Below are 27,402 nucleotides of genomic sequence, written 5' to 3'. Positions count from 1 at the left end.
GGTGGGTGGAGATTATGCTTTAACTTTCTTTTGTAATATAGACAGTGTTCTTTCAATAATAAAACATTTAAAATATTAAATGGTCAATTTGAGGTTAGAATTATGTCCAGTTGCGTCACCAGTCTTGTCAGATCTACCGATTTACGCTACAAATTTAAAAAAATCAAGTTGTGAATACTAAAATTTTTATTTATTTTTAGCCTTTGAGAGAATAACAATATTTATCTCCTACTTTTCTCAAATAGTTTATTTTCTACAATACGATTATGCCTCAAAAATATTGACTTTGCAGTTAAGCTCCGCCCCTCGATCTCATAATGAATAAAAAATTCATTACAATTGCGATCGGGCGGGTGGGTGGGGCTTAATTTTTAATTTTTGTTTGCTTAAAATGTGCAGTTTTCTTTCAATAACACGATACTTAAAACATGTTTAAAAAAAAACTACAAACATTAAGAAAAATAAAGCCAATAATTAAGCCCCACCCACATGCCTCTATTTCAATTGTCATCATTTTTCATTTATTGTCACATCGAGGGATGCAGCTTAATAGATAACTTATGGAGAAAAATGGCCTCTCAGCGTTAATAATAACTTAAACTGTTTATGTTTATACATCGGAAGAATGTCACATAGAAATTATTTTGATTTGAATGAATTTGTCGCCTCAAAAGGAACTTACAGTTTGTTTTTAATTAATTTTATAACTGATAACTTTGTGAATGATAGTAGTAGGAATAGGTATATTTCTAATAATACTTTACACCGTGTTTTGTTTACGTTGTAGGGTTATTTGTGAGTAGATTTGATTAAAATATATATTTATATTTTGCATGTACAGCGTGTTGATAAATGATTTTCCGTATCAGGAAATCAAATGAAGCGGCACTTTAATATTATTAACTTCATAGATGTAAATCATTTATTAACACCCTATATGTATACAGGTAGAGAGTATATAAAAAAAATTAAGGTTTCTATGGGCGCCCATGCCAATATTTGTAGCATATTTATTTAACCCGTTTAAATCGATAAAAAAACCTAAAGTATAAAATGGGCTGGTTCTGTGGTCGTAGAAAAAATTCTCGTACAATAGGATTTTCTTCTCCTGATGCAAGAAATTAGGTCCGTTTCGCACACTGTCGACCTCGCTCTGTGTTAACATTCGATGTCTGTGCCTAATGTATTGTTTGTGTTGCAGCGTTCATGCTGTGCTACACCCAAGAGGACGCCAATGCCGAAGGTACAGTATGATTCATAATAGTCTTATCAAAAATACTGCATTGTTGTTTTGATTTACTACATAAATTTTCTTTTGGCTTCTTTCTGTGTTTCATAGTACAGGTGAAATATTATATCGGGTTGAGCTACCTTACATGGAAGAAATCACGTTAATTTATCTGGAGAATAATGATAATAATGACGATAATAGTAAGTGTTAGTGTTGTGACTGCATGGCGATCAGCAGCGCCCCTTGCACTGATCCAGCGTGTTCCGATATTCTTTAAAATTTTGACGAATCGATTAATCCACTAATTCCGACGTGGAGTTTTTGATTTTTGCTGCCTTTTTATCATAACACACTCATCAATTTTGCCAATGTCAGTTTTCTTGTGTCACCGAATCGACTTTCCAGTCCCTTTCCAGGAGTGTTGTTGTGCGATTAATTATTAATCACGCCCCACGCCACCCCTTCTCATCTAGGCCGAATATGCAATAATGTGACACCGCGGTTTTATCTATCCCAGATTTCTCACAGGAACTAGGAACCGCTCGTCCTCTCTCTGTATTGCTACCCCGCTAGATAGAATACACCAGAATTATCTCGATTAAGTTCGTTCAAGCGACTCACAAAAACGACGTAATTCTGGGACGACTATACATAAACGCTGACCAATGCTCGCAGTAGGCCGGGGATGCGCCAAAGTAGCACATCGTAACGTAACGTAACGTAACGTCCCAAGTAACAGTTTAAGTTGTAGCAAATTTTCCAGAATTTTTCGTCGAGCAAACAAAACATAGAGAGAAAGTTATTAGTGCTTTAAAGCTTGCTTTTAGTACTTAGTATACTAAAATAAATAGATGTATGTCAAAACTATCCGCTTTTGTAACTTTCTGGATATGGATGATATTGCCCACAACATGAAAGGTTATGTTGGTTATATTCATTTTGGCTGAAGTGACGTCACAGGGGATATAAAACGCACGCTTTTGTGAAAACCCTTGAATATGTTACTTGGGATTGTATCTTTCGTGATGATTAACGTGTAAGGGTGGTTTGACGCTTACGTGTATGATCGTTGCTCTTGGTCGCCTGGGCAGATAGCTTATAGATGGCGCTGTCACATTATTCGAGGAAGCCTGCGCTATCATGTAGGGTGAATGTGCTAGCCTCTATGACAACTAGAACATAACTGCATTAACATAGACTTAGCGTACTTTGGTTTGTACGTAAGTAGGTGTGTTCGTTTTTATTTGCGAATTTGCCGTTTATTTTTTGTGTTCGAACACTAAAACGACGTTTTTCTATCTGTCTAGTGTCATCTATATCATCTAGTGATGTCTTTAGAAGTTTTAACATGTTTTCAGCTTTTTATCTAGGATAACTCCATGTGAATGTGTGTTGTTGCAGTGGATTATTATTGTTATGGAATGCTAGAAATTCTTGGTTTTTTCATTTTTTTATCGTAATAGAGTAACTTGGCCTGAGTAGCGAAGTTTTTCCAGAAAACGGGAAGAATTTTCGTTCTAATAATACCACATTTTTGCGATTTGTTGTAGCCGGGGGGAGTTGAGGAGCGACGAGGATTAAGAGTTTGATTTCTTTTACAGGCAATGAAGAAAACGTTCTCTCTTACGAGCCCGTACAGCAAATACCGATCTCCTACACGCGGCCAGTTATTATTTTGGGTCCTTTGAAGGACCGCATTAACGACGACCTTATTTCCGAGTTTCCGGAGAAATTCGGAAGTTGCGTGCCACGTAAGTGTCCTAGATATAAGAACAATTTACACTTTAACACCACACTGTATAAACTCAGTTAGACTCCGCTAATGTTGTGAAAATCAGCTACTATTAACCAAATTGACTTTGAACCTTCTTGCTTTAACTTGTAGGTAGCGGCGGGAAAAATTTTAACAGGTGCCTGAGAGGCTGAAATTTTACTTCATTTACAAGTTTAAAGATCTTTTTATAGATTGGTTTTGAAGTAATTTGAAAGAATTTCGAGATTATTAACAGAAATGAATAATATCTTAGTAACAAGAATGAAATCATGACCAAAACACAAATTATTGAATTTCTTAAATTTCTAACCTCACAAAATAACAGGTGCTGCGAATTTTCACAAGAAATAACTACCGTCGTATTTTGTATTTTCTTGGGACTAATCACATAATGTAAAGAGTTACATTTCACGTTAATTCGTTTCATAGGAAATTTCTTAAGTTAACCCTAAGCGAAATCCCATGATGTAAAGCGACCTTTACATTTGTTTATGATTTACAATGTCAGATGGCGCTCGGTGGTGGCCGTTTTTCAATTGTCTTAAAACGAAATTGTAATCATGAAGTGGAATAATGTTTTCTCCATGTAGGAGATATTTATAAAGTAGGCGTTGGTTTCTGAAGAAAAAAACAGAATCTCGGAAACCCCTTAAATCTGGTTTTTGAAGTAATTTGAAAGCTTCTCGTGGATTCTTTGTGTTTTCTTTTTGAAGTAGTTTTAAAGAATCTTGGGGCTCCCGTATGATGTTTTGTTTTTGAAGTAATTTAAAAGAATCAAAGGCAAATCTTGTATTGTCCGCCATGTCGATTCTTTGAAGTAATAATTTGAAAGAATCTGGGTAATTTTTCGGTGTACTGTTTTTAAAGCATTTTATTAAAATCTTGGAAACTCTCTTTAGGTCATGTTTTTGTAATTGAATTGAAGTAGTTTGAAAGAACCTCGGCGATCCCTTGTGTTTTTGAAGTAACTTGAAAAAATCTCAGGGATCCCTTGTTTTGTTTTTGAAGTATTTTGAAAGATTCTCTGGGGTCCCTTGTCTTGTTTTTGAAGTAATTCGAAAGAATCTCAGAGACCTCTTGTGTGTGGTTTTTTGAAGTAGTTTGAAAGAATCTCGGGAACCTCATGTGTTCTGTTTTTGAAGTAGTTCGACACAATCTTGGGATCCCTTGTCTTATTTTTGGTGTAATTTGAAAGATTCTCTGGGGTCTTTTGTCTTGTTTTTGAAATAATTTGCAAGAATCTCGAGGACCTCTTGTGTGTGGCTTTTGAAGAAGTTTGAGAGAATCTTGGAGGTCCCTTGTCTTGTTTTTCGAGTAATTTGGAGGAATTTCGTGGACCTCGTGTCTGGTTTTTTGAAATAGTTTGAAAGATTCTCAGGGACCTTTCTGTGTTTTGTTTTTGGAGAATCGGTTAGAATCGCGTCGTGTTTTTTCTTTTTTTTTTTTAAGTAGTTTGACAGAATCTCGAGGATCCCTTATCTTGTTTTTGAAATCATTTGAAAGAATCCCAGAGACCTCTTGTGTGTGGCTTTTGAAGTAGTTTGAAAGAATCTCGAAGGACCCTTGTCTTGTTTATAAACTAATTTGTAAGAATCTCGGGGACCTTATGCGTGATTGTTTGAATTAGTTTGAAAGAATTTCGGGAACCCCGTGTGTTTTGTTTTTGAAGTAGGTCTACAGAATCTGGGGATCCCTTGTCTTCTTTTTGAAGTAATTGGAAAGATTCTCGGGGATCCCATGCGTTTTGTTTTTGAAATAGTTGAAAGAATCTCGGGAACGCCGTGTGTTTTGTTTTTGAAGTAGGTCGATAGAATCTCGGGATCCCTTCTCTTCCTTTTGAAGTAATTTGAAAGAATGTCGGGGACCTCGTGTCTTTAGTTTTTTGAAGTAGTATGACAGAATCTCGGGAATTCCTCGTCTTCTTTTTAAAGTATTTTAAAAGATTTTCGGAGGTCCCTTGACTTGTTTTTGATGTACTTCGACAGAAACTCGGAGATCCCTCGTCTTGCTTTTGAAGTAATTTGGAAGAATCCCGGGAACCTCTTGTGTGTAGCTTTTGATGTAGTTTGACAGAATCTCGGAGGTCCCTTGTCTTCTTTTTGAAGTAAATTAAAAAATTCTCGGGGATCTCATGTGTTTTGTTTTTGAAATAATTTTAAAGAATCTCGGAGGCCTCTTGTGTGTGGTTTTTAAAGTAGTTTGATCTTTAAAACCACACCGAGATTCTTATCTCGGGGACCTGATGTGTTTTGTTTTTGAAGCAATTTGACAGAATTTCGGGGGTCCCTCCTCTTCTTTTCGAAGTAATTTGAAAGAGTCTCGGGGACCCCAATATGTTTTGTTTTTGAAGTAGGTTGAAAGATTCTCGGGGATCCCTTGTCTTGTTTTTGAAGTAATTTGAAAGAATCTCAGGGACCTCTTGTGTGTGGTTTTTTGAAGTAGTATGAAAGAATCTCAGGGACCTCTTGTGTGTGGTTTTTTGAAGTAGTATGAAAGAATCTCGGGAACCTTATGTGTTCTGTTTTTGAAGTAATTTGAAAGAATCTCAAGGACCTCTTGTGTGTGGCTTTTGAAGAAGTTTGAGAGAATCTTGGAGGTCCCTTATCTTGTTTTTCAAGTAATTTGAAAGAATTTCGTGGACCTCGTGTCTGGTTTTTTGAAATAGTTTGAGAGATTCTCAGGGACCTTTCTGTGTTTTGTTTTTGGAGAATCGGTTAGAATCGCGGATACCCCTTATGTTTTTTCTTTTTTTTTTTAAGTAGTTTGACAGAATCTCGAGGATCCCTTATCTTGTTTTTGAAGTAGTTTGAAAGAATCTTTGGGACCCTTTTTTAAAGTAATTCGAAAGAATCTCGCTAGTGAGACAGTAATTCCGCTCTTGTTCGATAGTAGTAGGTGTAATCTTCACTGTATCATGATTTTAGATACAAAGAGTACTTAAAACACCTCACCCTTGATACTATACTTAAAATAATTTTATTTATGGTCCCCTTTATGGAATGAGAAAAACTAAAATAAATCTCAATGAACTCAGTACCAAACGACCAATTCGCGCAAAAAATCCCATATCTTTTTTGACTTATGATCAAATTTCCAGATACAACAAGGCCAAAACGAGAGTACGAAGTTGACGGAAGAGATTACCACTTCGTGAGCTCTAGGGAACAGATGGAAAAGGATATACAAAATCACTTATTTATTGAAGCCGGGCAATATAACGATAACTTGTACGGAACATCCGTGGCTTCAGTGCGCGAAGTAGCCGATAAGGTAAATTTTGGCAAACCATAGCAAAGCTCTTTGTAACGTAATTTTTAGGGTAAACACTGTATCCTAGACGTAAGCGGGAACGCAATCAAGAGACTCCAAGTAGCTCAACTGTTCCCCATCGCTGTATTTATTAAGCCGAAATCAGTCGAATCCATAATGTAAGTTACTAATACAACAAAAAAAAAAAAAAATGAAGACACTATATATGTATACTTCCTACAGCGAAATGAATAAGCGAATGACAGAAGAGCAAGCCAAGAAGACGTTCGAACGAGCTCTGAAGATGGAACAGGAGTTTGGAGAGTACTTCACAGGTAAAATATATCAACGGGATCAGACTGTTCGTGCGATGTATTAACACCAATTTTTAGCTGTGGTGCAAGGCGACACCCCCGAGGACATCTACGAGCAGGTCAAGGAGGTGATCAAGGAGCAGTCGGGTCCAACTATCTGGGTGCCAACGAAGGAAAAACTGTGACAATCGGCCCCTCCAGTGTGGACGCTGCCATCGCGCTCTCGGCTGCACTGAACAGTTGACTAGGACACATTCTGTTGTTATGTGCGGTGCCTCCTAATAGCGTGCTTACAAGACCAGCTCATTCATTAATCACTACTTTTATTATTGCCCAATTGTTGATAATGACAAGTAGCATATGAATTTTAAAAAGTAATCTTAGTGTATGGTGCGGCGGTGGAAAATCACTCGAACACCCGCAAAAGCTTGTATAGATGTGGATAACCTCCGAGCCCTTATTTCAATATTAAAATGCAACCGATTATCGCACTTATGTTACTTAAATAATATGATGAATAAACATAATAGTCAAATCTTCAAATCGTTTATAATATAATTAGCCAATTGTTATTTGAATTTTAGGTAGTTTTATCAATGTTTTTTGTAGTGTATGATGTATATTTAATATAAAGGTTTCCCTGCCAATAAGTTAAATTGTATATACACAAGATGATATATGTGTAGTATATAACAGAAATCTGTTATTGTTATTTGAAACAAGTTGTGACCTAACTTATTTGAGTTAATAAAAGAAATTTTACTAAAGCGGAGACTGGTCTTTCACCTTCCTACCTACGCCTACCTCCCCACCCCCCCGCCTTGGGAACACGACTTAATGTTGCTACACAAAAAAACTGATGAGGTGTACAATATTTATTCCATATTGTTGTCATTTATAAAATTAATACTCAACAACTCGCAGCTTGTATTTTCCATGTAAAATATTTATAATTAATAACATCATTATAATATGCAACTACAACACTATAATAAATTTAGACTCATATATTTATATTGCTCTCTTGATGTTCATTTGTTGATCAATAAAAGAATGTTAAAAATTTAGTGTAAACGTGATTAACAGGATCGTCAGAAACATAGTGATTCTTATACTCTGAAGCAACAATTAGGATTCTTGGTTAAGTATTGAAAATTGTTGTAGAGTCGATTAAAGAGCATGATAGACATTATAGAGGTACAAATGCATAGTTGAACATTGACAGATGTTTGTAAATTTTGAAGAATGACCGAAACGAACTGAAGCAGTCGCTCAGGGTAGATAAAATGCAAATTAGGCGCTAGAACTACTTCAAACTTAATCTGAACTGATATTTAATCGCACCTTTAATAATCCGCATTCACAGTCTTGCGGATGTAGTAATGATATACATACAACGGGAAATGAAGGTCTGTGTAATTGCTGTTAAATATCAGTTGTGTAAACATCAGTCAATAGTAGTGTTGGTGGCTCATCAATAGAGTGCGCTATCACAATTCGCGTTACCCTCATTTATATTATATTCGCCGTGGTGGTTCGTGGTCCCGACTGGTGACCCTCTTCGAGCACTCTACCAATTTTGCTGCTCTACAATAATAATAATAAAAAGTACAGAACTACTATAAACAGCATAGAAAATTACGTATTAATAATAATCTATCTAAACTCCACTTTCCTAAAAAACAAACAGGTTTATAAACTCGATAAATAACAAAACTGGCTTATAGGATATGCAGTGACATTAACAATGACATAAAATTTAACAATATGGAAAGGCCATCTACCACTGACACAGTCCGCTTTTTTGGCACCTTTGGACCTTATTGTTAATAAATCCCACAGTCTTGTATTAAACGGTTAAAATTAAATTTGTGCGATACAAAGCTGCCTGGAATGCTACAATGGCAGAGGTTTCCACCCAACAGAACAATCTCCTCGATAATCTCAAACGCTTCTGTGGAATGTCAACTTAAGACTAAGTACAGGTTAATAAAACACGTCCAAGGAAAAAAAGACGCTCGCTAAATAAACTACAGGTCAACGTCGTCGTCCATTAAACGATCGATTTATAAAAAGCATTATAATTATGCCGTTTAATTCTCCAGTGGTTAGTCCCTGTGTTAATAATTCATTAAAGGCGAAGTTGGAAATGAAACGATGGCGGCTGCAAACAGCGACTGTTCTAACATATCTGTTGGCACAGCACAACTTAGCACTAGTCAAATATTGCAAAACTTATCACTTGGGGGATGAATACTAAGTTCGGCACTGAACACTAACATGTATAGGGCAGATTATGTCGGCGCTCCTGGCTGAAAGTACCTCAGGCCATTGATCTAAAACAAAATTGACAATTATTTTTTGAGGTTATGGGGAAATCAGAGTGTTAGCTTGCAATTTTCACAACTTTGAGACAGTTGAAGGTCTAAATGTTTACCATTACATAGTACGGATTTTTCGAATCCAACCAGCTGCGCCATTAATGCAGCCGTGACACACGATAATGAAAAAACGAACAAAAAAGACTTAACTGTTTGCTTTTGTAACCACAAGTTTTACGATTTCCTTTTATTACATATGTACTTCAGTGTTTTATTACGCTATGCCCACGTGGCACTCAAAGTAATTCAAAATTCAACCATTTCATAACGATTAATTGATTTGCGACATTAAAAGATTCACTTTTCGCCGTTTTTTTTTTTTGAGAAAAATGGTAGAATTATGCAGATATAACGATAACACACGTGGGGGCGACAATGCGGAGGCGGTAACAGGATAACATTTTCATTAATAATGCAACCGTTGTCTGGAAAACAAACTTGGAAAGCTAAATATCGGAATGTATAAATTTTGAATTGATTATGCTAGTTAAAACTGAAAATTTCATTTTATTACCATAATTAAATTTGCCATAACAGAGTCGATCGGAAAGTAATGGTGCATGAAATTTTTAAATGTCCATTGTTTCTGGGTAAAAACAAATATCAGTTTTTTAATTTTCCATTTTCTCGTATGGGTTAATCAATACTGTAAAAACACTTTATTTGGAACAAACTACTCGACACATTATTGATTTTCGTCAACGCATGCGCTAATTTTAAGTCAGGATGTTACTTAACTCAATACATTTGTTATAGGTGTCGACCTCCAAGTCAGTTTCAGACTCAATTTTTCGATACTTCCTACTATTTTTTCCAGATATTGCAATTTTTTGGACTAAAAAAATATATATTTTTAAAACTTGCACCTGGAGCATAAACACCAGTTTTTGAAATCAATCTCACAATTTTTTTGCAACTTTTTCAAAATCAAAATTTTCCAAGATGAAGATTTCGGTAAATTTTTGACAATTTTCGGAATTTAACCAAAGATATTTTGTTATAGCTCAACAATTTTTTCAAAATATTGCAATTTTTGGATTAAAAAAAACTTACTTTCAAACGGAATATTGTTAAATCTTCACCGGAAGCATAAATACGCTGTTTTTGAAGTCAATACGACGAAATCTATATCTCCGAATTTTTTCGGGATTTTTTGAGAACTTTTTCAAAAGCAAATTTTTCAGTCACCCTATGGAAATCCCGGCCAATTTTCGTCAATTTTCGAAATTTAATTAAAGACACTTTCTTATAGATTTCTACCCCCACAAGTGGGTTTTCTTACCATTTTTCCAAAATCACCTACTGAAATATTGCATTTTTTTTTATTTTAAAAATCTGTCTCTGATTGTTTGGGGGATCTTTCGGCAATTTTTCAAAATCAAAATTAGTCAATACAAAAATTTCGCTCTATTGTCGACCATTTTCGAAATTTCTTGTAGATTTCGATCTCCAGAAGATACTTTCGGCTTCATCTTTCGATAGCTTCCACCATTTTTCCAGAATCTCCAAATAAAATATGGCAAATTTAGGATTATTCCAAAAAATGGGCTTTCAAACCGAATTTTTCAAAAATGTTGCCTCAGGACCTTAAACACGCTACATTTTTGGAATCAGCCTCTTAAAATCTATAACCCTGAATTTTGTTGGAATTTTTGGGAAATTTTTTCAAAAGCAAAATTCCTCAAAATGAAAATTTCGGCCCATTTTCGACAATTTTCGAAATTCAACCACAGACATTTTTTATAGATTTCGAGCTCCACAAGATACTTTCGTCCCCATTTTTTCGATAACTCCTACCATTTTTCCAGGATCGCCGAACGAAATAGGGCAATTTTTAAGGTTTAAAAAAAATGGGTTTTACACTATATTTTTGAAATCAGCACGTTGAAATCAACATTCCTGAATTTTTTGAGAATTTTTCGGCAATTTTTTCAAAATACAAACTTTCTGAATTATGAAAATTTGGTCCCATTTTCAACCATTTTCGAAAGTCAACCAAAGACGTTTTGGTGTAGATTTCGACCTCCAGAAGATACTTTCAATCTTATTTTTTCGATAACTCCTACCATTTTTCCAGAACCGACAATTAAAATATGGCAATTTTTAGGATTCTTAAAAAAATGGGTTTTCAAACTGAATATTTCAAAAATGTTGCCTCAGGACCTTAAACATGCTATATTTTAAGAATCAGCAACCTAAAATTTATAACCCTGAATTTTTTCGTAATTTTTGGGCAATTTTTTCAAAAGAAAAATTTCTCAATATCAATATTTCGGCCCTTTTCGAAACTCAATTAAACACATTTTCTTGTAGATTTCGACCTCCAGAAGACGTTTTCAGCGCTATTTTTTCGGTAATTCCATTTTGCCGGAAAATCGCCAAATGAAAAATGGCAATTTTTAAGATTTTTCAAAAAAATTGGTTTTCAAACCGAATATTTCAATTATGTTGTCCCGGGACCTTAAACACTCTCTATTTTTAAAATCAGCACATCGAAATCTACATCCCTGAATTTTTTGGGAATTTTTCGACAATTTTTTCAAAAACAAAATTTCTCAATTACTTGTAAAAATTTGGACCCATTTTCGAAATTCAACCAAAGACATTTTCTTGAAGATTTCGACCTCCAAGAGATACTTTCGGCCCCATTTTTTCGATAATTTGTACCATTTTTCCAGAATCGCCAAATGAAAAATGGAAATTTTTAGGATTTTTCAAAAAAATTGGTTTTCAAATCGAATATTTCAAATAAGTTGTCCCGGAACCTTAAACCCTCCATATTTGTGGAATGAGCACATCGAAATCTATATCCCTGATTTTTTTGGGATTTCTTCGGCAAATTTTTTCAAAAACTAAATTTCTCAATTACTTATACAAATTTGGACCCATTTTCGAAATTCAACCAAAGACATTTTCTTGTAGATTTCGACCTCCAAAAGATACTTTCGGCCCCATTTTTTCGGTAACTCCTACCATTTTTTTCAGAATCGCCAAATGACAAATGGCAATTTTTGAGATTTGTCAAAAAAAATTGTTTTCAGACCAAATATTTCAATTATGTTGTCCCGGGACCTTAGACACTCTATACTTTTAATAAAATCAGCACATCGAAATCTACATCCCTGAATTTTTTGGGAATTTTTCGACAATTTTTTCAAGAACAAAATTTTTCAAAACCTTATGAAAATTTGCACCTATTTTCGACCATCTTCGAAATTCAACCAAAAACATTTTTTTGTAGATTTCGACCTCCAAAAATACTTTTGGCCCCATTTTTTCGATCATTTCTACCATTTTTCAAGAATCGCCAAATGAAAAAAGGAAATTTTTAGGATTTTTCAAAAAAATTGGTTTCAAATCGAATATTTCAAATAAGTTGTCCCGGAACCTTAAACCCTCTATATTTGTAGAATGAGTACATCGAAATCTATTTTTTTTGTGAATTTTTCGTCAAATTTTTTCAAAAACAAAATTTCTCAATTATTTATAAAAATTTGGACCCATTTTCGAAATTCAACCAAAGTCATTTTCTTGCAGATTTCGATCTCCAGAAGATATTTTCGGTCCCATTTTTTCGATAACGACCACTTTTCCATAATTGCCAAATGAAATATGGCAGTTTTTAGGATTTTTGAAAAAATTGTATTTTCAAACCGAATATTTCAAAAATGTTGTCCCGGGACCTTAAAAACGCTATATTTTTGGAATCAGCACGTCGAAATCTGCATCCCTTAATTTTTTGGTAATTTTTCTGAAATTTTTTTTACAGCAAAATTTTTCGGCCAATTTTGAACAAATTTTCCAAATTTAACTAAAGACATTTTATTAATTATTGAGAGATACGTACAAAAAAATGGTCTAAAGTTATTTCGGCAGAACTTCCCTCGCCCCTGAATTACAATGAAACAAATCCAGTTTTGGAGACAATTGTAAAATTAAATTTTGCGAAAAAAAGGAAAAAAAGGGGTGAGTCAAAAAAGCTACAAAAAAGACGATCTAATAAAAGGCATAAAAGGGGCTAAAAAAGACATTTAAAATTTATATAAAGCGCGGAATGTTATTAAAAAAAACTGGGAGGCTAAGTTAAAAATAAAGGCGAATCCATTAACCACAACTACGTGATTTGATGAAATTTATTGTTTCGTTTTTTCAGTGTTTCAAATTTTCCGATTTCGATTTTTAATTTTCTCTTTCTCGAATATTTTCATTTGCAATTTTTTGAGTTTCCAGTTTGATTTCTCGATTTTTTTAGGATTTTTTGAGAGTTGAAATTTCTAGATTCCACCATTTTTCTATTGAATTTTTCGGTTAAAAATAAAAAAATTTCGGAAACGAATTTTTCGATTTTGCACTTTTGAATTTTTCGATTTTTCAATATTTCTATTTCGTTGCTTCACTTTTGAGATTGGTTCTTTCTTCTATTATTTTTAGATTTCTCAATTTTTCGATATCTTATTTTTTCGTCTTTTCAATTGTCAGATTTCCAACTTTTTGATTTTTTATGTTGGATGTTCCCATTTTTCGAAAAAAAAAAACATCTACAATACAAGAACATGAAAAAAAAAAATCATGCTTTACAATTTTTCAAAATTTCACTTAGAATAAACCAGAAAACTTGAATGCGAAAAATTGTAAAATTGAATTATTCTAAATCGAAAAAGTTAAAAATCGACGTAACTATAAAATCAAAAAATTGCAAAATCAGAAAACTCAAAAAATGGATACTATTAAATAAATGCTCAGTCAACACAATATAAATAAACGCGGTGAAACCAATTAAAAATCAATTAATTAAGAAAAACTGAAAAATCCAAAAACTATAAAATCGTGAAAATTTCAGTTTTAGTAAATTGTTCGTTTTGAATTATTTAAATCAAAAATTAGAATCTGGAAAAATAAAACGTGTAACAATTGAGAACTTGCATAACTTAAAATCTAAATTAAAAATTGAAATCTCGATTAAATGAAATAAGGAAAAATTAAAATATCTACAAATTGAAAAATTAAGGAAATGCAAAATTAAAATATCGAAAAATTGCAAATCAAAAATCTGGGAGACCAAAACGATCTAGAAATCGCCGAATGGAGCTAACTGTAAAATCGAAAAATTGTAAATGAAAAAATTAGAAACGGGGGACCTATTTTTTAATGCTCTAAGGGTTATGAAACATTCAGAAAACTGAAAACTAGCCGTCCGCAGTAGCTCTAACAAACATAAGTTACAATTATTTTCAACTATACAGAGTGTTCTATTTTTACGTGCCCTAAGTGCGGTTATTTGGCTCAACACGTTTTCAATATGTTTATTAAAAAATCAAAAATGTTAAATTTCTAAATATTCTTTTTCCAATTTTTGTTATTACATTTCTTTTTATACATTAGCATGTATTTGTGTTAAAAATGTTTAAAAAAAGGCGTTCAACTTTGGTCTTTAACTATCTTTTTGTTAACTCACCCTGTATATACTTGTTCACCGGATCTTCATTTTTTTGTCAAGTTAGAGTAATTCTACTGCTCGGTTGCACAAAAATTTATTACAATGAATCACCTTAATTTCTGTGGTTGGTGTTGACAAAAATATTAACTGAAAACCACTTTAAGGCTATCTCTTCCCATCTTTAAACAATCAAAACATCGTTGTTGTTACTAGTAAAAAAATATTAGTATTCTAGTGGCGTACAATCGTGGTTATTCGTTCGACTAGTATGGCAAACTTCATTCGCATCAGCTGCATTACACGCCTCTTGAATAACGTACTATAATTATAGTGAATTTATCCTAAGTAGTTTCTATACAGCGCAACTTTGCAAATTTTGTCCATAAACGCTACCTAAATGAGATCAAGTATTGATCTAGTTGCAAGTACTCGGATTACATTATTAGAAAAACAGTTGTTAGTAATAACCGTAGTTATTTTTACTACCGTTAACGACACTACTTACGCTAATGTATTCCGTAATACCTTAGATACTTACAGTCATATCGTGTTCAGTTATAAACGCCGGTATCTCTAACTGATCAGGAGACATAACTGCATACAGATACTCCACCCCTGGCAGACTATGCACCTTCTGTTTAATGGCCGGTGCCATGAACGTGGTAAACCACCAAGTCATCATCTTCAAGACAACCAAATTAAACTTATCTTAAAACACAAGTCACAATTTACTACCTTCGTCCAGAACGTGGGATGAACGACATAGAAAGCTTTAAGATTCTTCTTATACTTGTAAGGCAGCACATTGTAGACTTCCCTCAGCCACGAAAACGACGGATAGTTGCTGCTGGAGGTAAGCGTATGGAAGTAGGCGATAACGTAGTCACCCTTCACGATCGGATCCAGCAACGTTATTAAATACAACAAAGCCTGCCAACATAACGACACAAAATAATTAACACGAAGTTGGAATAATTCGATATCGGGGACGCGAAACTCATTTCCATCACGTGACGTACGTATTATGCACTACTCTTTAACTATTATCAACCCCCTATTGTTCAATTCCACATTATTCCAGCGACAAAAGACACCCAGATCCAGAACAGCGGACACAATAATAAGATACGACCTGTTGCTGCGAACGAATCAATGCACGTGCCCTAAACTGTTTGCTGTTTTAGACGAAGTTAACCAGAAACAAATGAATCGAATCAGGTAGTTACAAAGTTGCCATTAGGCTGGTCTAATGGAATTGCGAACTATAGTTCGGGTACATTAGCAGCGTAATTCGATCAAATGCAGGGTTGTTTGATGTGTATACACACGCGGCGAGTTAATTTCTTAAAACAAAAGGGGACGCAAAAATTCAGGTTACCTTATCTAAATTGATTTTGTTGAAAGGGAACCATTTTCCGATAAAAACGACCACAGGCCTGCCGAGCCGGTCGACGCCGCTCTGGTAAAGACATCCGATGCCCGATACTTCGGTGAGGTCCTCGGTTTTGGCACGTCTCAAGAGTCTCTCGTACCTGGAAAATAATTGAAACGAGATTAGTTGGGCGTTGTTTTAGCCAGAGGCGATTTTTAGTTCAGATATTTATAATTGAGAAATCAATGTACTACGAGGCGAGAACCGAGGCTCATACTTTTTCGAGAATGTTCTAGTGTTAGAAAACACATTTTTTAATACTGCCAGACCGTTTAAGGGTCTGGACCACGCCTATTTTGAAAAGGGTTTCGACACTTTGTAAGGAGCATTTTCAGGAAATAAACGACAAGCACAATGACACGATTCAAATCCAAAAAAAGTCTGTCTGTCATTAACTCTGGCCGTGAAAGCCTTCAACTCCATTTGAAATCATATTGTTAGAGACCCCCGCTGGAACGTTCTGGAAATGTTGGAACTCTAGAGAGAGAACTAACGCCGGAACGTTTCAGAAACGGAAACACTCCAGATATAGGCAGTGTATTCAATGTGATATCAACCAAGAATAATAGTCTGGCAGTGAACTCGAGTAAAAAAAATTGGTCCTATGGTATTAAATATGTACATATTCCGCCACTGCCTTTGATTCGAACGTATTATGCTACGAGAACATACTCTGTTGTTTATATTTGGTCTGGAGCGGAGTCAGTCGCAGTTCTCCACCAACAACAATAAAAATGGTAATATAGAACAAGGCGGATTCATAGAGCAGAAGTGCAATGAGTATATACATAGTTTGAAAGAATTTCGGGGATTCCTTGTATGGTTTTAAATTTTACCTTTTTTTTTTTCTTAATATACGCAGTCATCTTTTCACAACAAAAATTTGAAACAGATGGCTACGTATATTAAGAAAATAGAGCATAATATAAACCCCGCCCACCCACCTTATCTTAATCGTAATGATTCTTTTTGCCCGTCGTAAGTGGTGGGGCGGAGCTTATTTGCAAAATCCTTGTTTTTCTATGAGAAATTGCTATGTGAAACATATTCTTGAGTAATCGTGTTATTTAAAGCAAACTAGATGTATTAAGTAAAAAGAAAGCCAAAAGATAAGCCCCACCCATCCGTCTCGGTCTCAATTTGGCTTTAATTTTAATACACATAGTATTTTTTGAATAACACGAAGGTCAAAAACATATGTTACTTGGCTCACGGCGAATAAAACAAAATTATCACAATTGCGGTAGGGTGGGTGGGCGGGGCTTATATTTTGTAAATTTTTTCTTAATATACGTAATCATCTTTTCACAACAAAAATTTAAAACAGATGACTACGTATATTAAGAAAAAAGAGCATAATATAAACCCCGCCCTCCCACCCTATATTAATCGTAATGATTCTTTTTGCCCGTCGTAAGTGGTGGGGTGGAGCTTATTTGCAAAATCCTTGTTTTTCTATGAGAAATAGCTATGTGAAACATATTCTTGAGTAATCGTGTTATTTAAAGCAAACTAGATGTATTAAGTAAAAAGAAAGCCAAAAGAAAAGCCCCACCCATCCGTCTCGATCTCAATTTGGCTTTAATTTTAATATACATAGTATTTTTTGAATAACACGAAGGTCAAAAACATGTGTTACTTGGCTCACGACGAATAAAACAAAATCATCACAATTGCGGTAGGGTAGGTGGGCGGGGCTTATATTTTGTACATTTTTTCTTAATATACGTAATCATCTTTTCACAACAAAAATTTAAAACAGATGACTACGTATATTAAGAAAAAAGAGCATAATATAAGCCCCGCCCACCCACCCTATCTTAATCGTAATGATTCTTTTTGCCCGTCGTAAGTGGTGGGGCGGAAGTTAATTGCAAAATTCTTTTTTTTTCTAAGAGAAATTGCTATATGAAACATATTCTTGAGTAATCGTGTTACTTAAAGCAAACTAGATGTATTAAGTAAAAAGAAAGCCGAAACATAGGCCCCACCTATCCCTCTCGATCTCAATTTGGCTTTAATTTTAATACACATAGTATATTTTCAATAACACGAAGCTCAAAAACATGTGTTACTTGGCTCACGACGAATAAAAAAAATCATCACAATTGCGGTAGGGTGGGTGGGCGGGGCTTATATTTTGTACATTTTTTCTTAATATACGTAGTCATCTTTTCACAACAAAAATTTAAAACAGATGGCTACGTATATTAAGAAAAAAGAGCATAATATAAACCCCGCCCACCCACTGTATCTTAATCGTAATGATTCTTTTTGCCCGTCGTAAGTGGTGGGGCGGAGCTTAATTGCAAAATCCTTGTTCTTCTATGAGAAATTGCTATGTGAAACATATTCTTGAATAATCGTGTTATTTAAAGCAAACTAGATGTATTAAGTAAAAAGAAAGCCAAAAGATAAACCCCACCCATCCGTCTCGATCTCAATTTGGCTTTAATTTTAATATACATAGTATTTTTTGAATAACACGAAGGTCAAAAACATGTGTTACTTGGCTCACGACGAATAAAAAAAAATCATCACAATTGCGGTAGGATGGGTGGGCGGGGCTTATATTTTGTAGATTTTTTCTTAATATACGTAGTCATCCTTTCACAACAAAAATTTAAAACAGATGACTACGTATATTAAGAAAAAAGAGCATAATATAAACCCCGCCCTCCCACCCTATATTAATCGTAATGATTCTTTTTGCCCGTCGTAAGTGGTGGGGTGGAGCTTATTTGCAAAATCCTTGTTTTTCTACGAGAAATAGCTATGTGAAACATATTCTTGAGTAATCGTGTTATTTAAAGCAAACTAGATGTATTAAGTAAAAAGAAAGCCAAAAGAAAAGCCCCACCCATCCGTCTCGATCTCAATTTGGCTTTAATTTTAATATACATAGTATTTTTTGAATAACAGGAAGCTCAAAAACGTGTGTTACTTGGCTCACGACGAATAAAAAAAATCATCACAATTGCGGTAGGGTGGGTGGGCGGGGCTTATATTTTGTACATTTTTTCTTAATATACGTAGTCATCTTTTCACAACAAAAATTTAAAACAGATGACTACGTACATTAAGAAAAAAAGGCATAATATAACATATCCGCAATTGCAGAACACAGCTCCTGAAAATTTGCGTTTCTAAAATTCTGTTCTTTACAAAAAATAACTCATAAAGACCATAAAATAAAATTAAAAGAACATGAGAAGTGAATGCGCTCCAGGTTAGACTTCAAACTCCGCCAATGTGTCGAGTTAAGCTCCGCCTCTTTAAGCCTGGACCGTCCTAAGGTCCGCCCCTCTCAAACTCCGTCCACCGACACCAACCTGAGCCCAAACTAACCACAATCCAGGGTACTTATTTATTATGGGAAAAGCTCCCGAAAGGCTTAAGAATTGTTCGTAGTTCAGTAAATGTATGTTTAATTGCTCTCGTGACTGGATTATAAGTTGAAGCACATTGCAGATATTTAAAATTAATTTATTCCCTTTTCAATACATAATAATGAACTCATTTTCTTACTTTGTGTTTTAAAAAGAAATAACAGCGAACACTCATATTCGCTTAACTGAAAAGAAACAAACGGAATAATAAATAAAGTACAACGTTTTTAATCAAGTTTTGTTGTAAAAACAGTATTCCTGTGGGCTCTTACTAAAAAAATTTAAAAACCTTTATAATGATTTAATCCGTAATTTGAAAGAATCATAGGAAGCCCTCTTGTGTTGTTTTTGAAGTAGTTTGCAAAAAACTCGGTGATCTTTTGTCTTGTTTTTCAAGCAATGTATTTGAATCTCGTGGACCACTATTGTTCTGTTTTTGAAGTGGATTAAAAGAATCTCGGGGTCCCTTTGAAGTAGTTGAAAGAATTTCGGGAATTCCTTGTCTGGTTTTTGAAGTAGTTGGCAAGAATTGCAGAGACCCTTTGTGTTTTGTTTTTGAAGTAACTTGAAAGAATGTCGGGGACCCCTTATGCCTGGTTTTTGAAAAAGAATCTCGGGGGTCCATTATCCTGCTTTTGAAGTAATTTGCATCCCAGATATTTTCTTTTTGAAGTAGTAAGAATCTCGATAATTTTTCGGTGTATTATTTTTCAAACAATTTATTAGAATCTCGGGAACATCTTGTTTTGTTTTTGAAGTAGTTTGAAAAAATTTCGGCAATCTTTCTGTGTACGCCTTTGGAGTATGTTATTAAAGTCTTGGGTCATGTTTTTGTAATGAAGTAATTGAAGTAATTTAAAAAATGTTAAGGAGGCTTTGTGTTTTGTTTTTGAAGTAGTTTGAAAGAACCTCGGAGATCGCTTGTGTTTCTGCAGTAATGTGAAAGAATCTTGGGGTACCTTTGTATTTTGTTTTTGAAGTAGTTTGAAAGAATCTCGTGGACCACATATGTTATGTTTTTGAAGTAGTTTGAAGGGATCTCGGGAACAATTTGTCTGGTTTTTGAAGTAGTTTGAAAGAATTTCGGGGACCCTTTGGATTTTGTTTTTGAAGTAGTTTGGAAGAATCTCGGGATCGCCGTCTTGTTTTTGAAGTAATTTGAAAGAATCAAAGGGACCCGTTTTAAAAGTAGTTTAAAAGAAGAATTTCGAAGTCCCGTGATCCTATATATCTTGCCTTTGAAGTAATTTGAAAGAATCTTGGGGATTCCTTGTGATTTGTTTATTGAAGTAACTTACTAGAGTCTCGGGAACATCTTGTTTTGTTTTTAAAGCAGTTTGAAGAAATTTCGAAGTCCGGTGATTCGTGATGTCTTGTCTTTGAAGTAATAATTGGAAAGATTCTCGGTAACCTTTCTGTGTATTGTCTTTGAAGCACTTTATTAGAATCTTGGAAAATCCCTTTGGGTCTTGAAGTAGTTTGAAAGAATTTCGGGGTTTCCTTGTCTGGTTTTTGAAGTATTTTGAAAGAACCTCGAGGACCTCTTGTGTTCTCTTTTTAAAATAATTTGAAAGAATGTCGGGAACCCCTTATGTCTGGTTTTTGAAATACTTTCAAAAAATCTCGGGGGTCCATTATCTTGCTTTCGAAATAATTTGGAAGAACCTCTGGGATCCCAGATGTTTTCTTTTTAAAGTAGTTTGAAAGATTTTGTCTTTGAAGTACATAGTTTGTAAGAATCTCGGAGATTTTTCAGTATATTATTTTTTAATCAATTTATTAGAATCTCGGGAACATCTTCGTTCTGTTTTTGAAGTAGTTTGATGAAATTTCCGTGAATCGCGATTGTTTTTGAAGTAATAATTTGAAAGAATCTCGGTAATCTTTCTGTGTACTGTTTCTGGAGCATTTTATTAAACTCTTGGAAACTCCCTTTGGATCATGTTTTTGTAACTGAATTGAAGTAATTTAAAAGAATGTCGAGGGCCCTTTGTGTTTTGTTTTTAAAGTGGTTTGAAAGAATCTTGAGGTTCCCTCGTATTTTGTTTTTGAAGTAGTTTGAAGGAATCTCGGGGATCACCGTCTTGTTTTTGAAGTAATTTGAAAGAATCAAAGGGACCCGTTTTAAGAGTAGTTTAAAAGAATAATTGCGAAGTCCCGTGATCCAAGATATCTTGTCTTCAAAGTAATTTGAAGGAATCTCGGGGATTCCTTGTGATTTGTTTTTGAAATAATTTGAAAGATTATCAAACTACCGTGATCCGTGATCTTTGAAGTAATAATTTAAAATATTCTCGGTAATCTTTCTGTATACTATTTTTGAAGCATTTTATTAGAGTTTTGGAACCTCCCTTTGGGTCTTGTTATTTTAATTAATCTAAACTAATTTAAATCAATGTCGAGGGCCCCTTGTGTTTTTGAAGTAATCCGAAAGAATCTCGGGGATCCCTTTTCTCTTGCTTTTGAAGTAGTTTGAAAGAATCTCTGGGATCCCATATGTTATGTTTTTGAAGTAGTTTAAAGAAATCTCGGGTATACTTTTTGTCTGGTTTTTGAGGTAGCTTGAAAGAATTTCGGGGACCAACTGTATTGCCTTTGAAGTAATTTGAAAAAAAATCGGGAATTCCTTGTGATTTTGTTTTTGAAGCAATTTATTAGAATCTCGGGAACATCTTGTTTAGTTTTTGAAGTAGTTTGAAAAAATTTCAAGTCCCGTGATGCGTGACGTCTTGACTTTGAAGTAGTAATTTGAAAGAATATCGGCAATCTTTCTGTGTACTGTTTTTGTAATTTAAAAGAATCTCTAGGGCTCTTTGTGTTTTGTTTTTAAAGTAGTTTCAAAGAACCTTGGAAATCGCTTGGGTTTTTGCAGTGATTTGAAAGAATCTTGGGGTTCCCGTGTATTTGTTTTTGAAGTAGTTTGAAAGAATCTCGGGGACCAGTTATGTTATGTTTTTGAAATAGTTTGAAGGAATCTCGAGAACAATTTGTCTGGTTTTTGAAGTTGTTTGAAAGAATTTCGGGGACCTTTTGTTTAGTTTTTGAAGTAGTTTGGAAGAATCTAGAGGATCACCGTCTTGTTTTTGAAGTAATTTGAAAGGATCAAAGGGAAACGTTTTTTACGTAGTGTAAAAGAAAAATGTCGAAATCCCGTGATCCAAGATATCTTGGCTTAGAAAGTCATTTGAAAAAATTTCGGGGATTCCTTGTGATTTTGTTTTTGAAGTAGTTTGAAGAAATTTCGAAATCCCGTGATCCGTGATGTCTTGTCTTTGAAGTAATAATTTGAAAGAATCTCGGTAATCTTTCTGTCTACTGTTTTTGAAACTTTAAGTAGTTTAAAAGAAGGATTTCGAAATCCAGTGATCCGAGATGGCTTGTGTTTGAAGTAGTTTATTAGAATCTTGGGAACTCCCTTTGGATCTTGTTTTTGAAGTAGTTTGAAAGAATCTCGGGGATACTTAGCGACTGCTTTGTGAAATAGTTCGAAAGAATTTCACAAACTCTTTGGGTTTTGTTTTTAAAATAGTTTGGAAGAATCCCCAGGAACACCGTCCTATTTTTGAAGTAATCTGAAAGAATCTTAGGGACCTGTTTTTTTTTTTGAAGTAGTTTAAATAAAGCATTTCGAAGTCCCGTGATCCGAGATATCTTGTCTTTGAAGTAATTTGAAAGAATCTAGGGAATTCCTTGTGATTTGTTTCTGAAATAGTTTGAAAGAAACTCGGGGATCCCTTGCCTTGTTTCTAAAGTCATTTAAAAAAATCTCGAGGATCTCTTATGTCATGTTTTTGAAGTAGTATGAAAAAACTTCAGGGATACTTTGTGTCTTGTTTTCGAATTAGTTCGAAAGAATTTCAGAGACCCTTTGTGTTTTGTTTTGGAAGTAGTAGTTTGGAAGATCTTAGGGACTCGTTTTTTTTTTTAAGTAGTATAATTTGGGAACTACTTAAATAATCAAATTGGAGATACTGCGGAAGAAAAAGTTGTAGAGGTTTCCAGAAACTCCTTCACAAATTTAGATTGTACAGACCAGAAAAGGGTGTGAACACGCGAATTTTCAAGGAAACAAAAAATATTTCTTGGCATGTTGTAATTAAAAAAAAAACGATAATTTTAATACACAAAAAATAAACGAAGGTTTTTAAAATTATATCAATAAACAAAATCAAAGAAAATTCATAAACTACAAGTATAGGACTATGTTATTTTATAAAATATATATGGCATATTTTTAGAAAAATTTTGCTATTACTACATCATTTCCTCTCCACTGCAAGAATGTGTTAAATGTACATCTTGTTTTTATAGCACCTATCGTTGAAGTTTAAATCCAAGCTAAACCAAACAACTTCCTCACTATTCAGACATTATATACACACGTAACCCAACTATCCATCAATATCACGTAAACTTTTCTGGTATGTGTGTACGACTCGTGCTCAGCGTCTATCTGCACCGCAAACTCAGATAAAATGATTTATGGCTAAAACCCTGATTACTTTTACGTCAAAAATTAATCTCCGCCTTAGACTTAAGTGTGTTAATTAATACAAGTAAGACGCAAGTACTTTCTTGCCAGCTTAGTTATGTGAGAAAAGGAAAAACAATAATGAAAAATTTGTTACGGTTGATGAAAGAAACCCGCTGTGACCTTAACTAAGTAGACAAAGATTCCTAGTCTGCTATTGTGAAGTCCAGCTACAACTCCCACTGAATTAACTTATAACCTTAAATGGAAATAATACTTATTGATCTCTGGTACTAAAAATACAACGCCATCACAATGCATTTTACTTTCCGAATAATGTGAAATCGAAGCATAGGACTGAAAATCCATACACTATGTCACGCAATACGGGAATTTTTAAAAAATGCATTGTGTATTAATATCAGTATCCGTATCCAGTAGTGCACAGTTGATCATTTATCATAGTAAAGCACCTTGAATTCAATGTTTTAGTAAAACTTATTATTAAAGAATCATTAAACATAACAAATCTAGACGATTGTTTATCAGTCATGGCATTAACAAAGTTGTCACCACTGACTCAAGTTCCAATGTTCAATTTCAGTATTCAGTGCAAACTTCGTACGTCAGAAATACCGTAAGAACAATGAAGCTTTGTTAGAAGTCGTTGAATTGTTGCAAATTTGATTAAATAAGAGCAGTTCCACTTGGACTCGTTGAAACTGGTCTCACGTCTATATAACTATTTTATTTGTGCAAGCTTTGAAAGACCAATTCATTTTTATTCCCACGGCTCCTCTCGATATGGAATAAACGAAATGAGAAAATCTACAACTTGATTAAAAAAAACTAGTTCTGCAACCTATACTGATATCAGGGATTTGTCAGCATATGACTGATATCTCTCTTCCGATATTACTGCACAAAATTAATTTAGTGTTTATAAATTAATATTTATTGGAACATACGGATTAGAGCAGTGGTAAACATTTATCGGATTTTATGTGCAATAGGATAATTTTTGATACAGTAATCTTAAATAGTGGCGAATCATTTGATAACGAGCACATGTTCTCCGCTCTGAAAACTACTAATCGTCACGAATCAAGCAAACCACCAAAATCGCGTTTATGCGCATTTAGTAATCGTGGAATTTTACGCATAACGCTACATTTTTAATAATAGTAATCGTGGGTTTTATTTTGACATTTTCTGGCAATTATACAGGGTTTTTCACTTGTATCGTAACAGACGATTAAAAGACTTCAAAATTATTTCAACTTAGAACACAATTGCAATTGTTGCAGAAAAAGAAAAATTTTGTTATTGCACTTACACTAAATTTGCATTATCGTAAAATAAAATGGCTTTTGTTGTAAACAAATATAAAAAATGTGTGCAAGGTATATACTTAAATTTACCACCGCATCTGAAGGACAACAAACAACAGTGCACGTCAGGGTACATTTTAATAAATAAATAATCAGTTATCAATATTTCCGAGAATCTCTTTGTAGTTTATAAGTCGTTTAAAATTTGTCATTTATATGATAATTAGCTTTTAAATTCATATTGTTGAAGGTAACAGACTATGACCATGTTTATGATGTTCCAAAATAAACTTCATGTTGTGGATCCTTTTTGCTAAATTTATTTTTTGCACAGGCAGTCGTTCTGACGTAATTATGACGGATCAGCTGAGACGAAACACTTTATTTTACTGTAAATGTCACAGCGCTCTAGATGAAAGTGAAACATTCTTTTACGGCTGTCATCTTAATTATGACCAAAAGGTTCTTTTATAAGTGTGTGTTGCTTATCGTAATTGGTAGGAAAAAACATTCTTTTCCAAATTTGTACGAATTTAATTATACACATATACTTTTTAAGTGATCAGTGGTGGTTCAACGTGCTTATTACGGGGTACATGCCATAAAGTCACTTTAATGCGAAAGAAACATTATTAGCTTCAAACTAATTTACTAAAAATAGCACCTAATAATTTGTCCTGAGTATGCCTCCAGTTAATGGATTATTCGCTTGATTTAATTTCAACATTAATGACATTTTTAATTTCCAACAAAGCAAATACTTTGAGCGTGCTTTTAGTTATTTATTTCCCATTTATCATTTTTCAAACCGATTCTAATCAACGTTTCATATTATTTTCTTTCAGATTTTCCATTGCCTTAAAAATCGTTTTTTATTTTTTTACGTCCCGAGCCTAAAAACAAAGGGAGTATTGATATAAAGTCCATCAGGCGACTGGCTACTTTGATGTTTTCTAGAAGATTCATTACTCCTAAAGTACAAAAAAATAGGTCTATCGTTTTCGTCTGTCTGGCTGTTTGTCTGTCCGTCGCCTGCCCGGATTTTTATTAGAAAGATTTCCGAAACTACTGGAACGATTGCTGTCAATTTTATATGGATGTTAGAAATATCACGTAGATGCTAAAACGCAATCCAAAATTTGTCTGCCCATCACCACCAACAAGGAATGACGTCATCTCCAAATTTTACAACAGTAAATGTTACTTAAATTTTACTAAATAACGTATTCCTCCATTTGTGGTTTATGAATCCGTGTTGAATTTTTATCCTAGACATCGAAATTTTTGGAAAAAAAATCAAAATTGTAGATATAACAATTTCACGGTTTCCCAATTTTTCGAATTTTCGATATTTCAAGTTTTGCGACTTTTCAGTTTTTTATTCTTCAATTTTTCGATCTTTCAGTTTTTCAATGTTTCAGTTCTTCGATATTACAATTTTTTCGAATTTTTTATTTTAGATTTTTAAAATTTTTGATGTTGGGATTTCTTAATCTTTCGATTTTTCGACTTTTCGATTTTCCAGTTTTTCGATGCTTCGATTTTCCAATTCTTGGATTTTTTGGTTTCCCCATGGTTCGATTTCAGGATCTTTCATTTCGATGTTTCAATTTTTCAATGTTTCAATGCTTCGGTTTTGGAATTTTCAACTTTTCGAATTTTTAAATTTTAGGTTTTTCAAATTTTGTGATGATCTTCGGTTTTAACGTTTTTCAAGTTGTTAAATTTTTGATCTTTCGATTTATCAATTTTTTGATTTCCGATTATCGAGATCTCGATATTTCAAAGCCTTTTTATTGTTCGATTTTTCGATCTTTTTTATTTAAAATTTTTCAATTATTAACGATTCGACTTTTCGATTTTGGCTTATTTTGATTTGTTAATTTTTCGACTTCTCGATTTCTCGATCCTCTGATATTTCGATTTTTCAATAGTTCAACTTTTCGATTTTCCAATTGTTGGAAATTTCGATACTTCAGTTTTAGTATTTTTTAGTTTTTTATTCAATTTCTCGATTTTTCGGTTGCTCAATTTTTCGATGGTTCATGTTGGGATTTTTCAATTTTTTCGATTTCTCGATTTCTTCATTTTTAGATTTCTCAATTTTCCGATGTTGCAGTTTTACGATATTTCTTTCAATGTTTCGATTAATAGATTTTTTCGATTTTCCCATTTCTCGATTTCTGGACCTTTCAATGTTTCGATTTTTCAGTTCTCCATTTCTTCAAATTTTCGTTTTTTCAGGTGTTTATTCTTCAATTTTTCGCTTTTTCAATTTAACGATTACTCAATTTTCCGATTTTTCGGTTTTTTATTTCTTCATTTTTCGATGTCTTAATTTTTCAATGTTTCAGTTAGTTCTTCGATATTTAAATTTTTCGAATTTTTTATTT

General features: G+C 33.8%; 2 protein-coding genes across 14 annotated transcripts in view; one reads left to right on the top strand and one right to left on the bottom strand.

Moving 5' to 3' along the window:
- Nucleotides 1-7,335, top strand: part of LOC135128588 (disks large 1 tumor suppressor protein) — a 1,417,771-nt gene extending 1,410,436 nt beyond the window's left edge. For 10 of the 12 annotated variants that reach the window (XM_064055493.1, XM_064055492.1, XM_064055490.1 and 7 more), the window contains 7 exons: nucleotides 1,202-1,243; nucleotides 1,345-1,431; nucleotides 2,833-2,982; nucleotides 6,103-6,275; nucleotides 6,324-6,433; nucleotides 6,498-6,589; nucleotides 6,647-7,335. In XM_064055493.1, coding sequence (XP_063911563.1) covers nucleotides 1,202-1,243; nucleotides 1,345-1,431; nucleotides 2,833-2,982; nucleotides 6,103-6,275; nucleotides 6,324-6,433; nucleotides 6,498-6,589; nucleotides 6,647-6,753 — 761 coding nt within the window. In that variant the 3' untranslated portion in view covers nucleotides 6,754-7,335. The remainder of the gene's footprint in view (nucleotides 1-1,201; nucleotides 1,244-1,344; nucleotides 1,432-2,832; nucleotides 2,983-6,102; nucleotides 6,276-6,323; nucleotides 6,434-6,497; nucleotides 6,590-6,646) is intronic. The other 2 variants (XM_064055491.1, XM_064055489.1) reach the window with 1 other exon arrangement.
- Nucleotides 7,336-7,428: 93 nt separating this feature from the next.
- LOC135128590 (protein GDAP2 homolog) overlaps nucleotides 7,429-27,402 on the bottom strand; it is a 118,243-nt gene continuing 98,269 nt past the window's right edge. For both annotated transcript variants that reach the window (XM_064055499.1, XM_064055500.1), the window contains exons 8-11: nucleotides 15,765-15,918; nucleotides 15,122-15,316; nucleotides 14,925-15,068; nucleotides 7,429-8,904 (exon numbers count right to left, since the gene is read on the bottom strand). In XM_064055499.1, coding sequence (XP_063911569.1) covers nucleotides 8,863-8,904; nucleotides 14,925-15,068; nucleotides 15,122-15,316; nucleotides 15,765-15,918 — 535 coding nt within the window. In that variant the 3' untranslated portion in view covers nucleotides 7,429-8,862. The remainder of the gene's footprint in view (nucleotides 8,905-14,924; nucleotides 15,069-15,121; nucleotides 15,317-15,764; nucleotides 15,919-27,402) is intronic.

Source organism: Zophobas morio, unplaced genomic scaffold (assembly GCF_036711695.1).
Source record: "Zophobas morio isolate AGI-343-1 ecotype UQ-CSIRO unplaced genomic scaffold, CSIRO_AGI_Zmor_V1 ptg000014l, whole genome shotgun sequence".
In the NCBI taxonomy this organism is placed as follows: domain Eukaryota; kingdom Metazoa; phylum Arthropoda; class Insecta; order Coleoptera; family Tenebrionidae; genus Zophobas; species Zophobas morio.
This window is presented reverse-complemented; position numbering and strand designations above follow the sequence as displayed.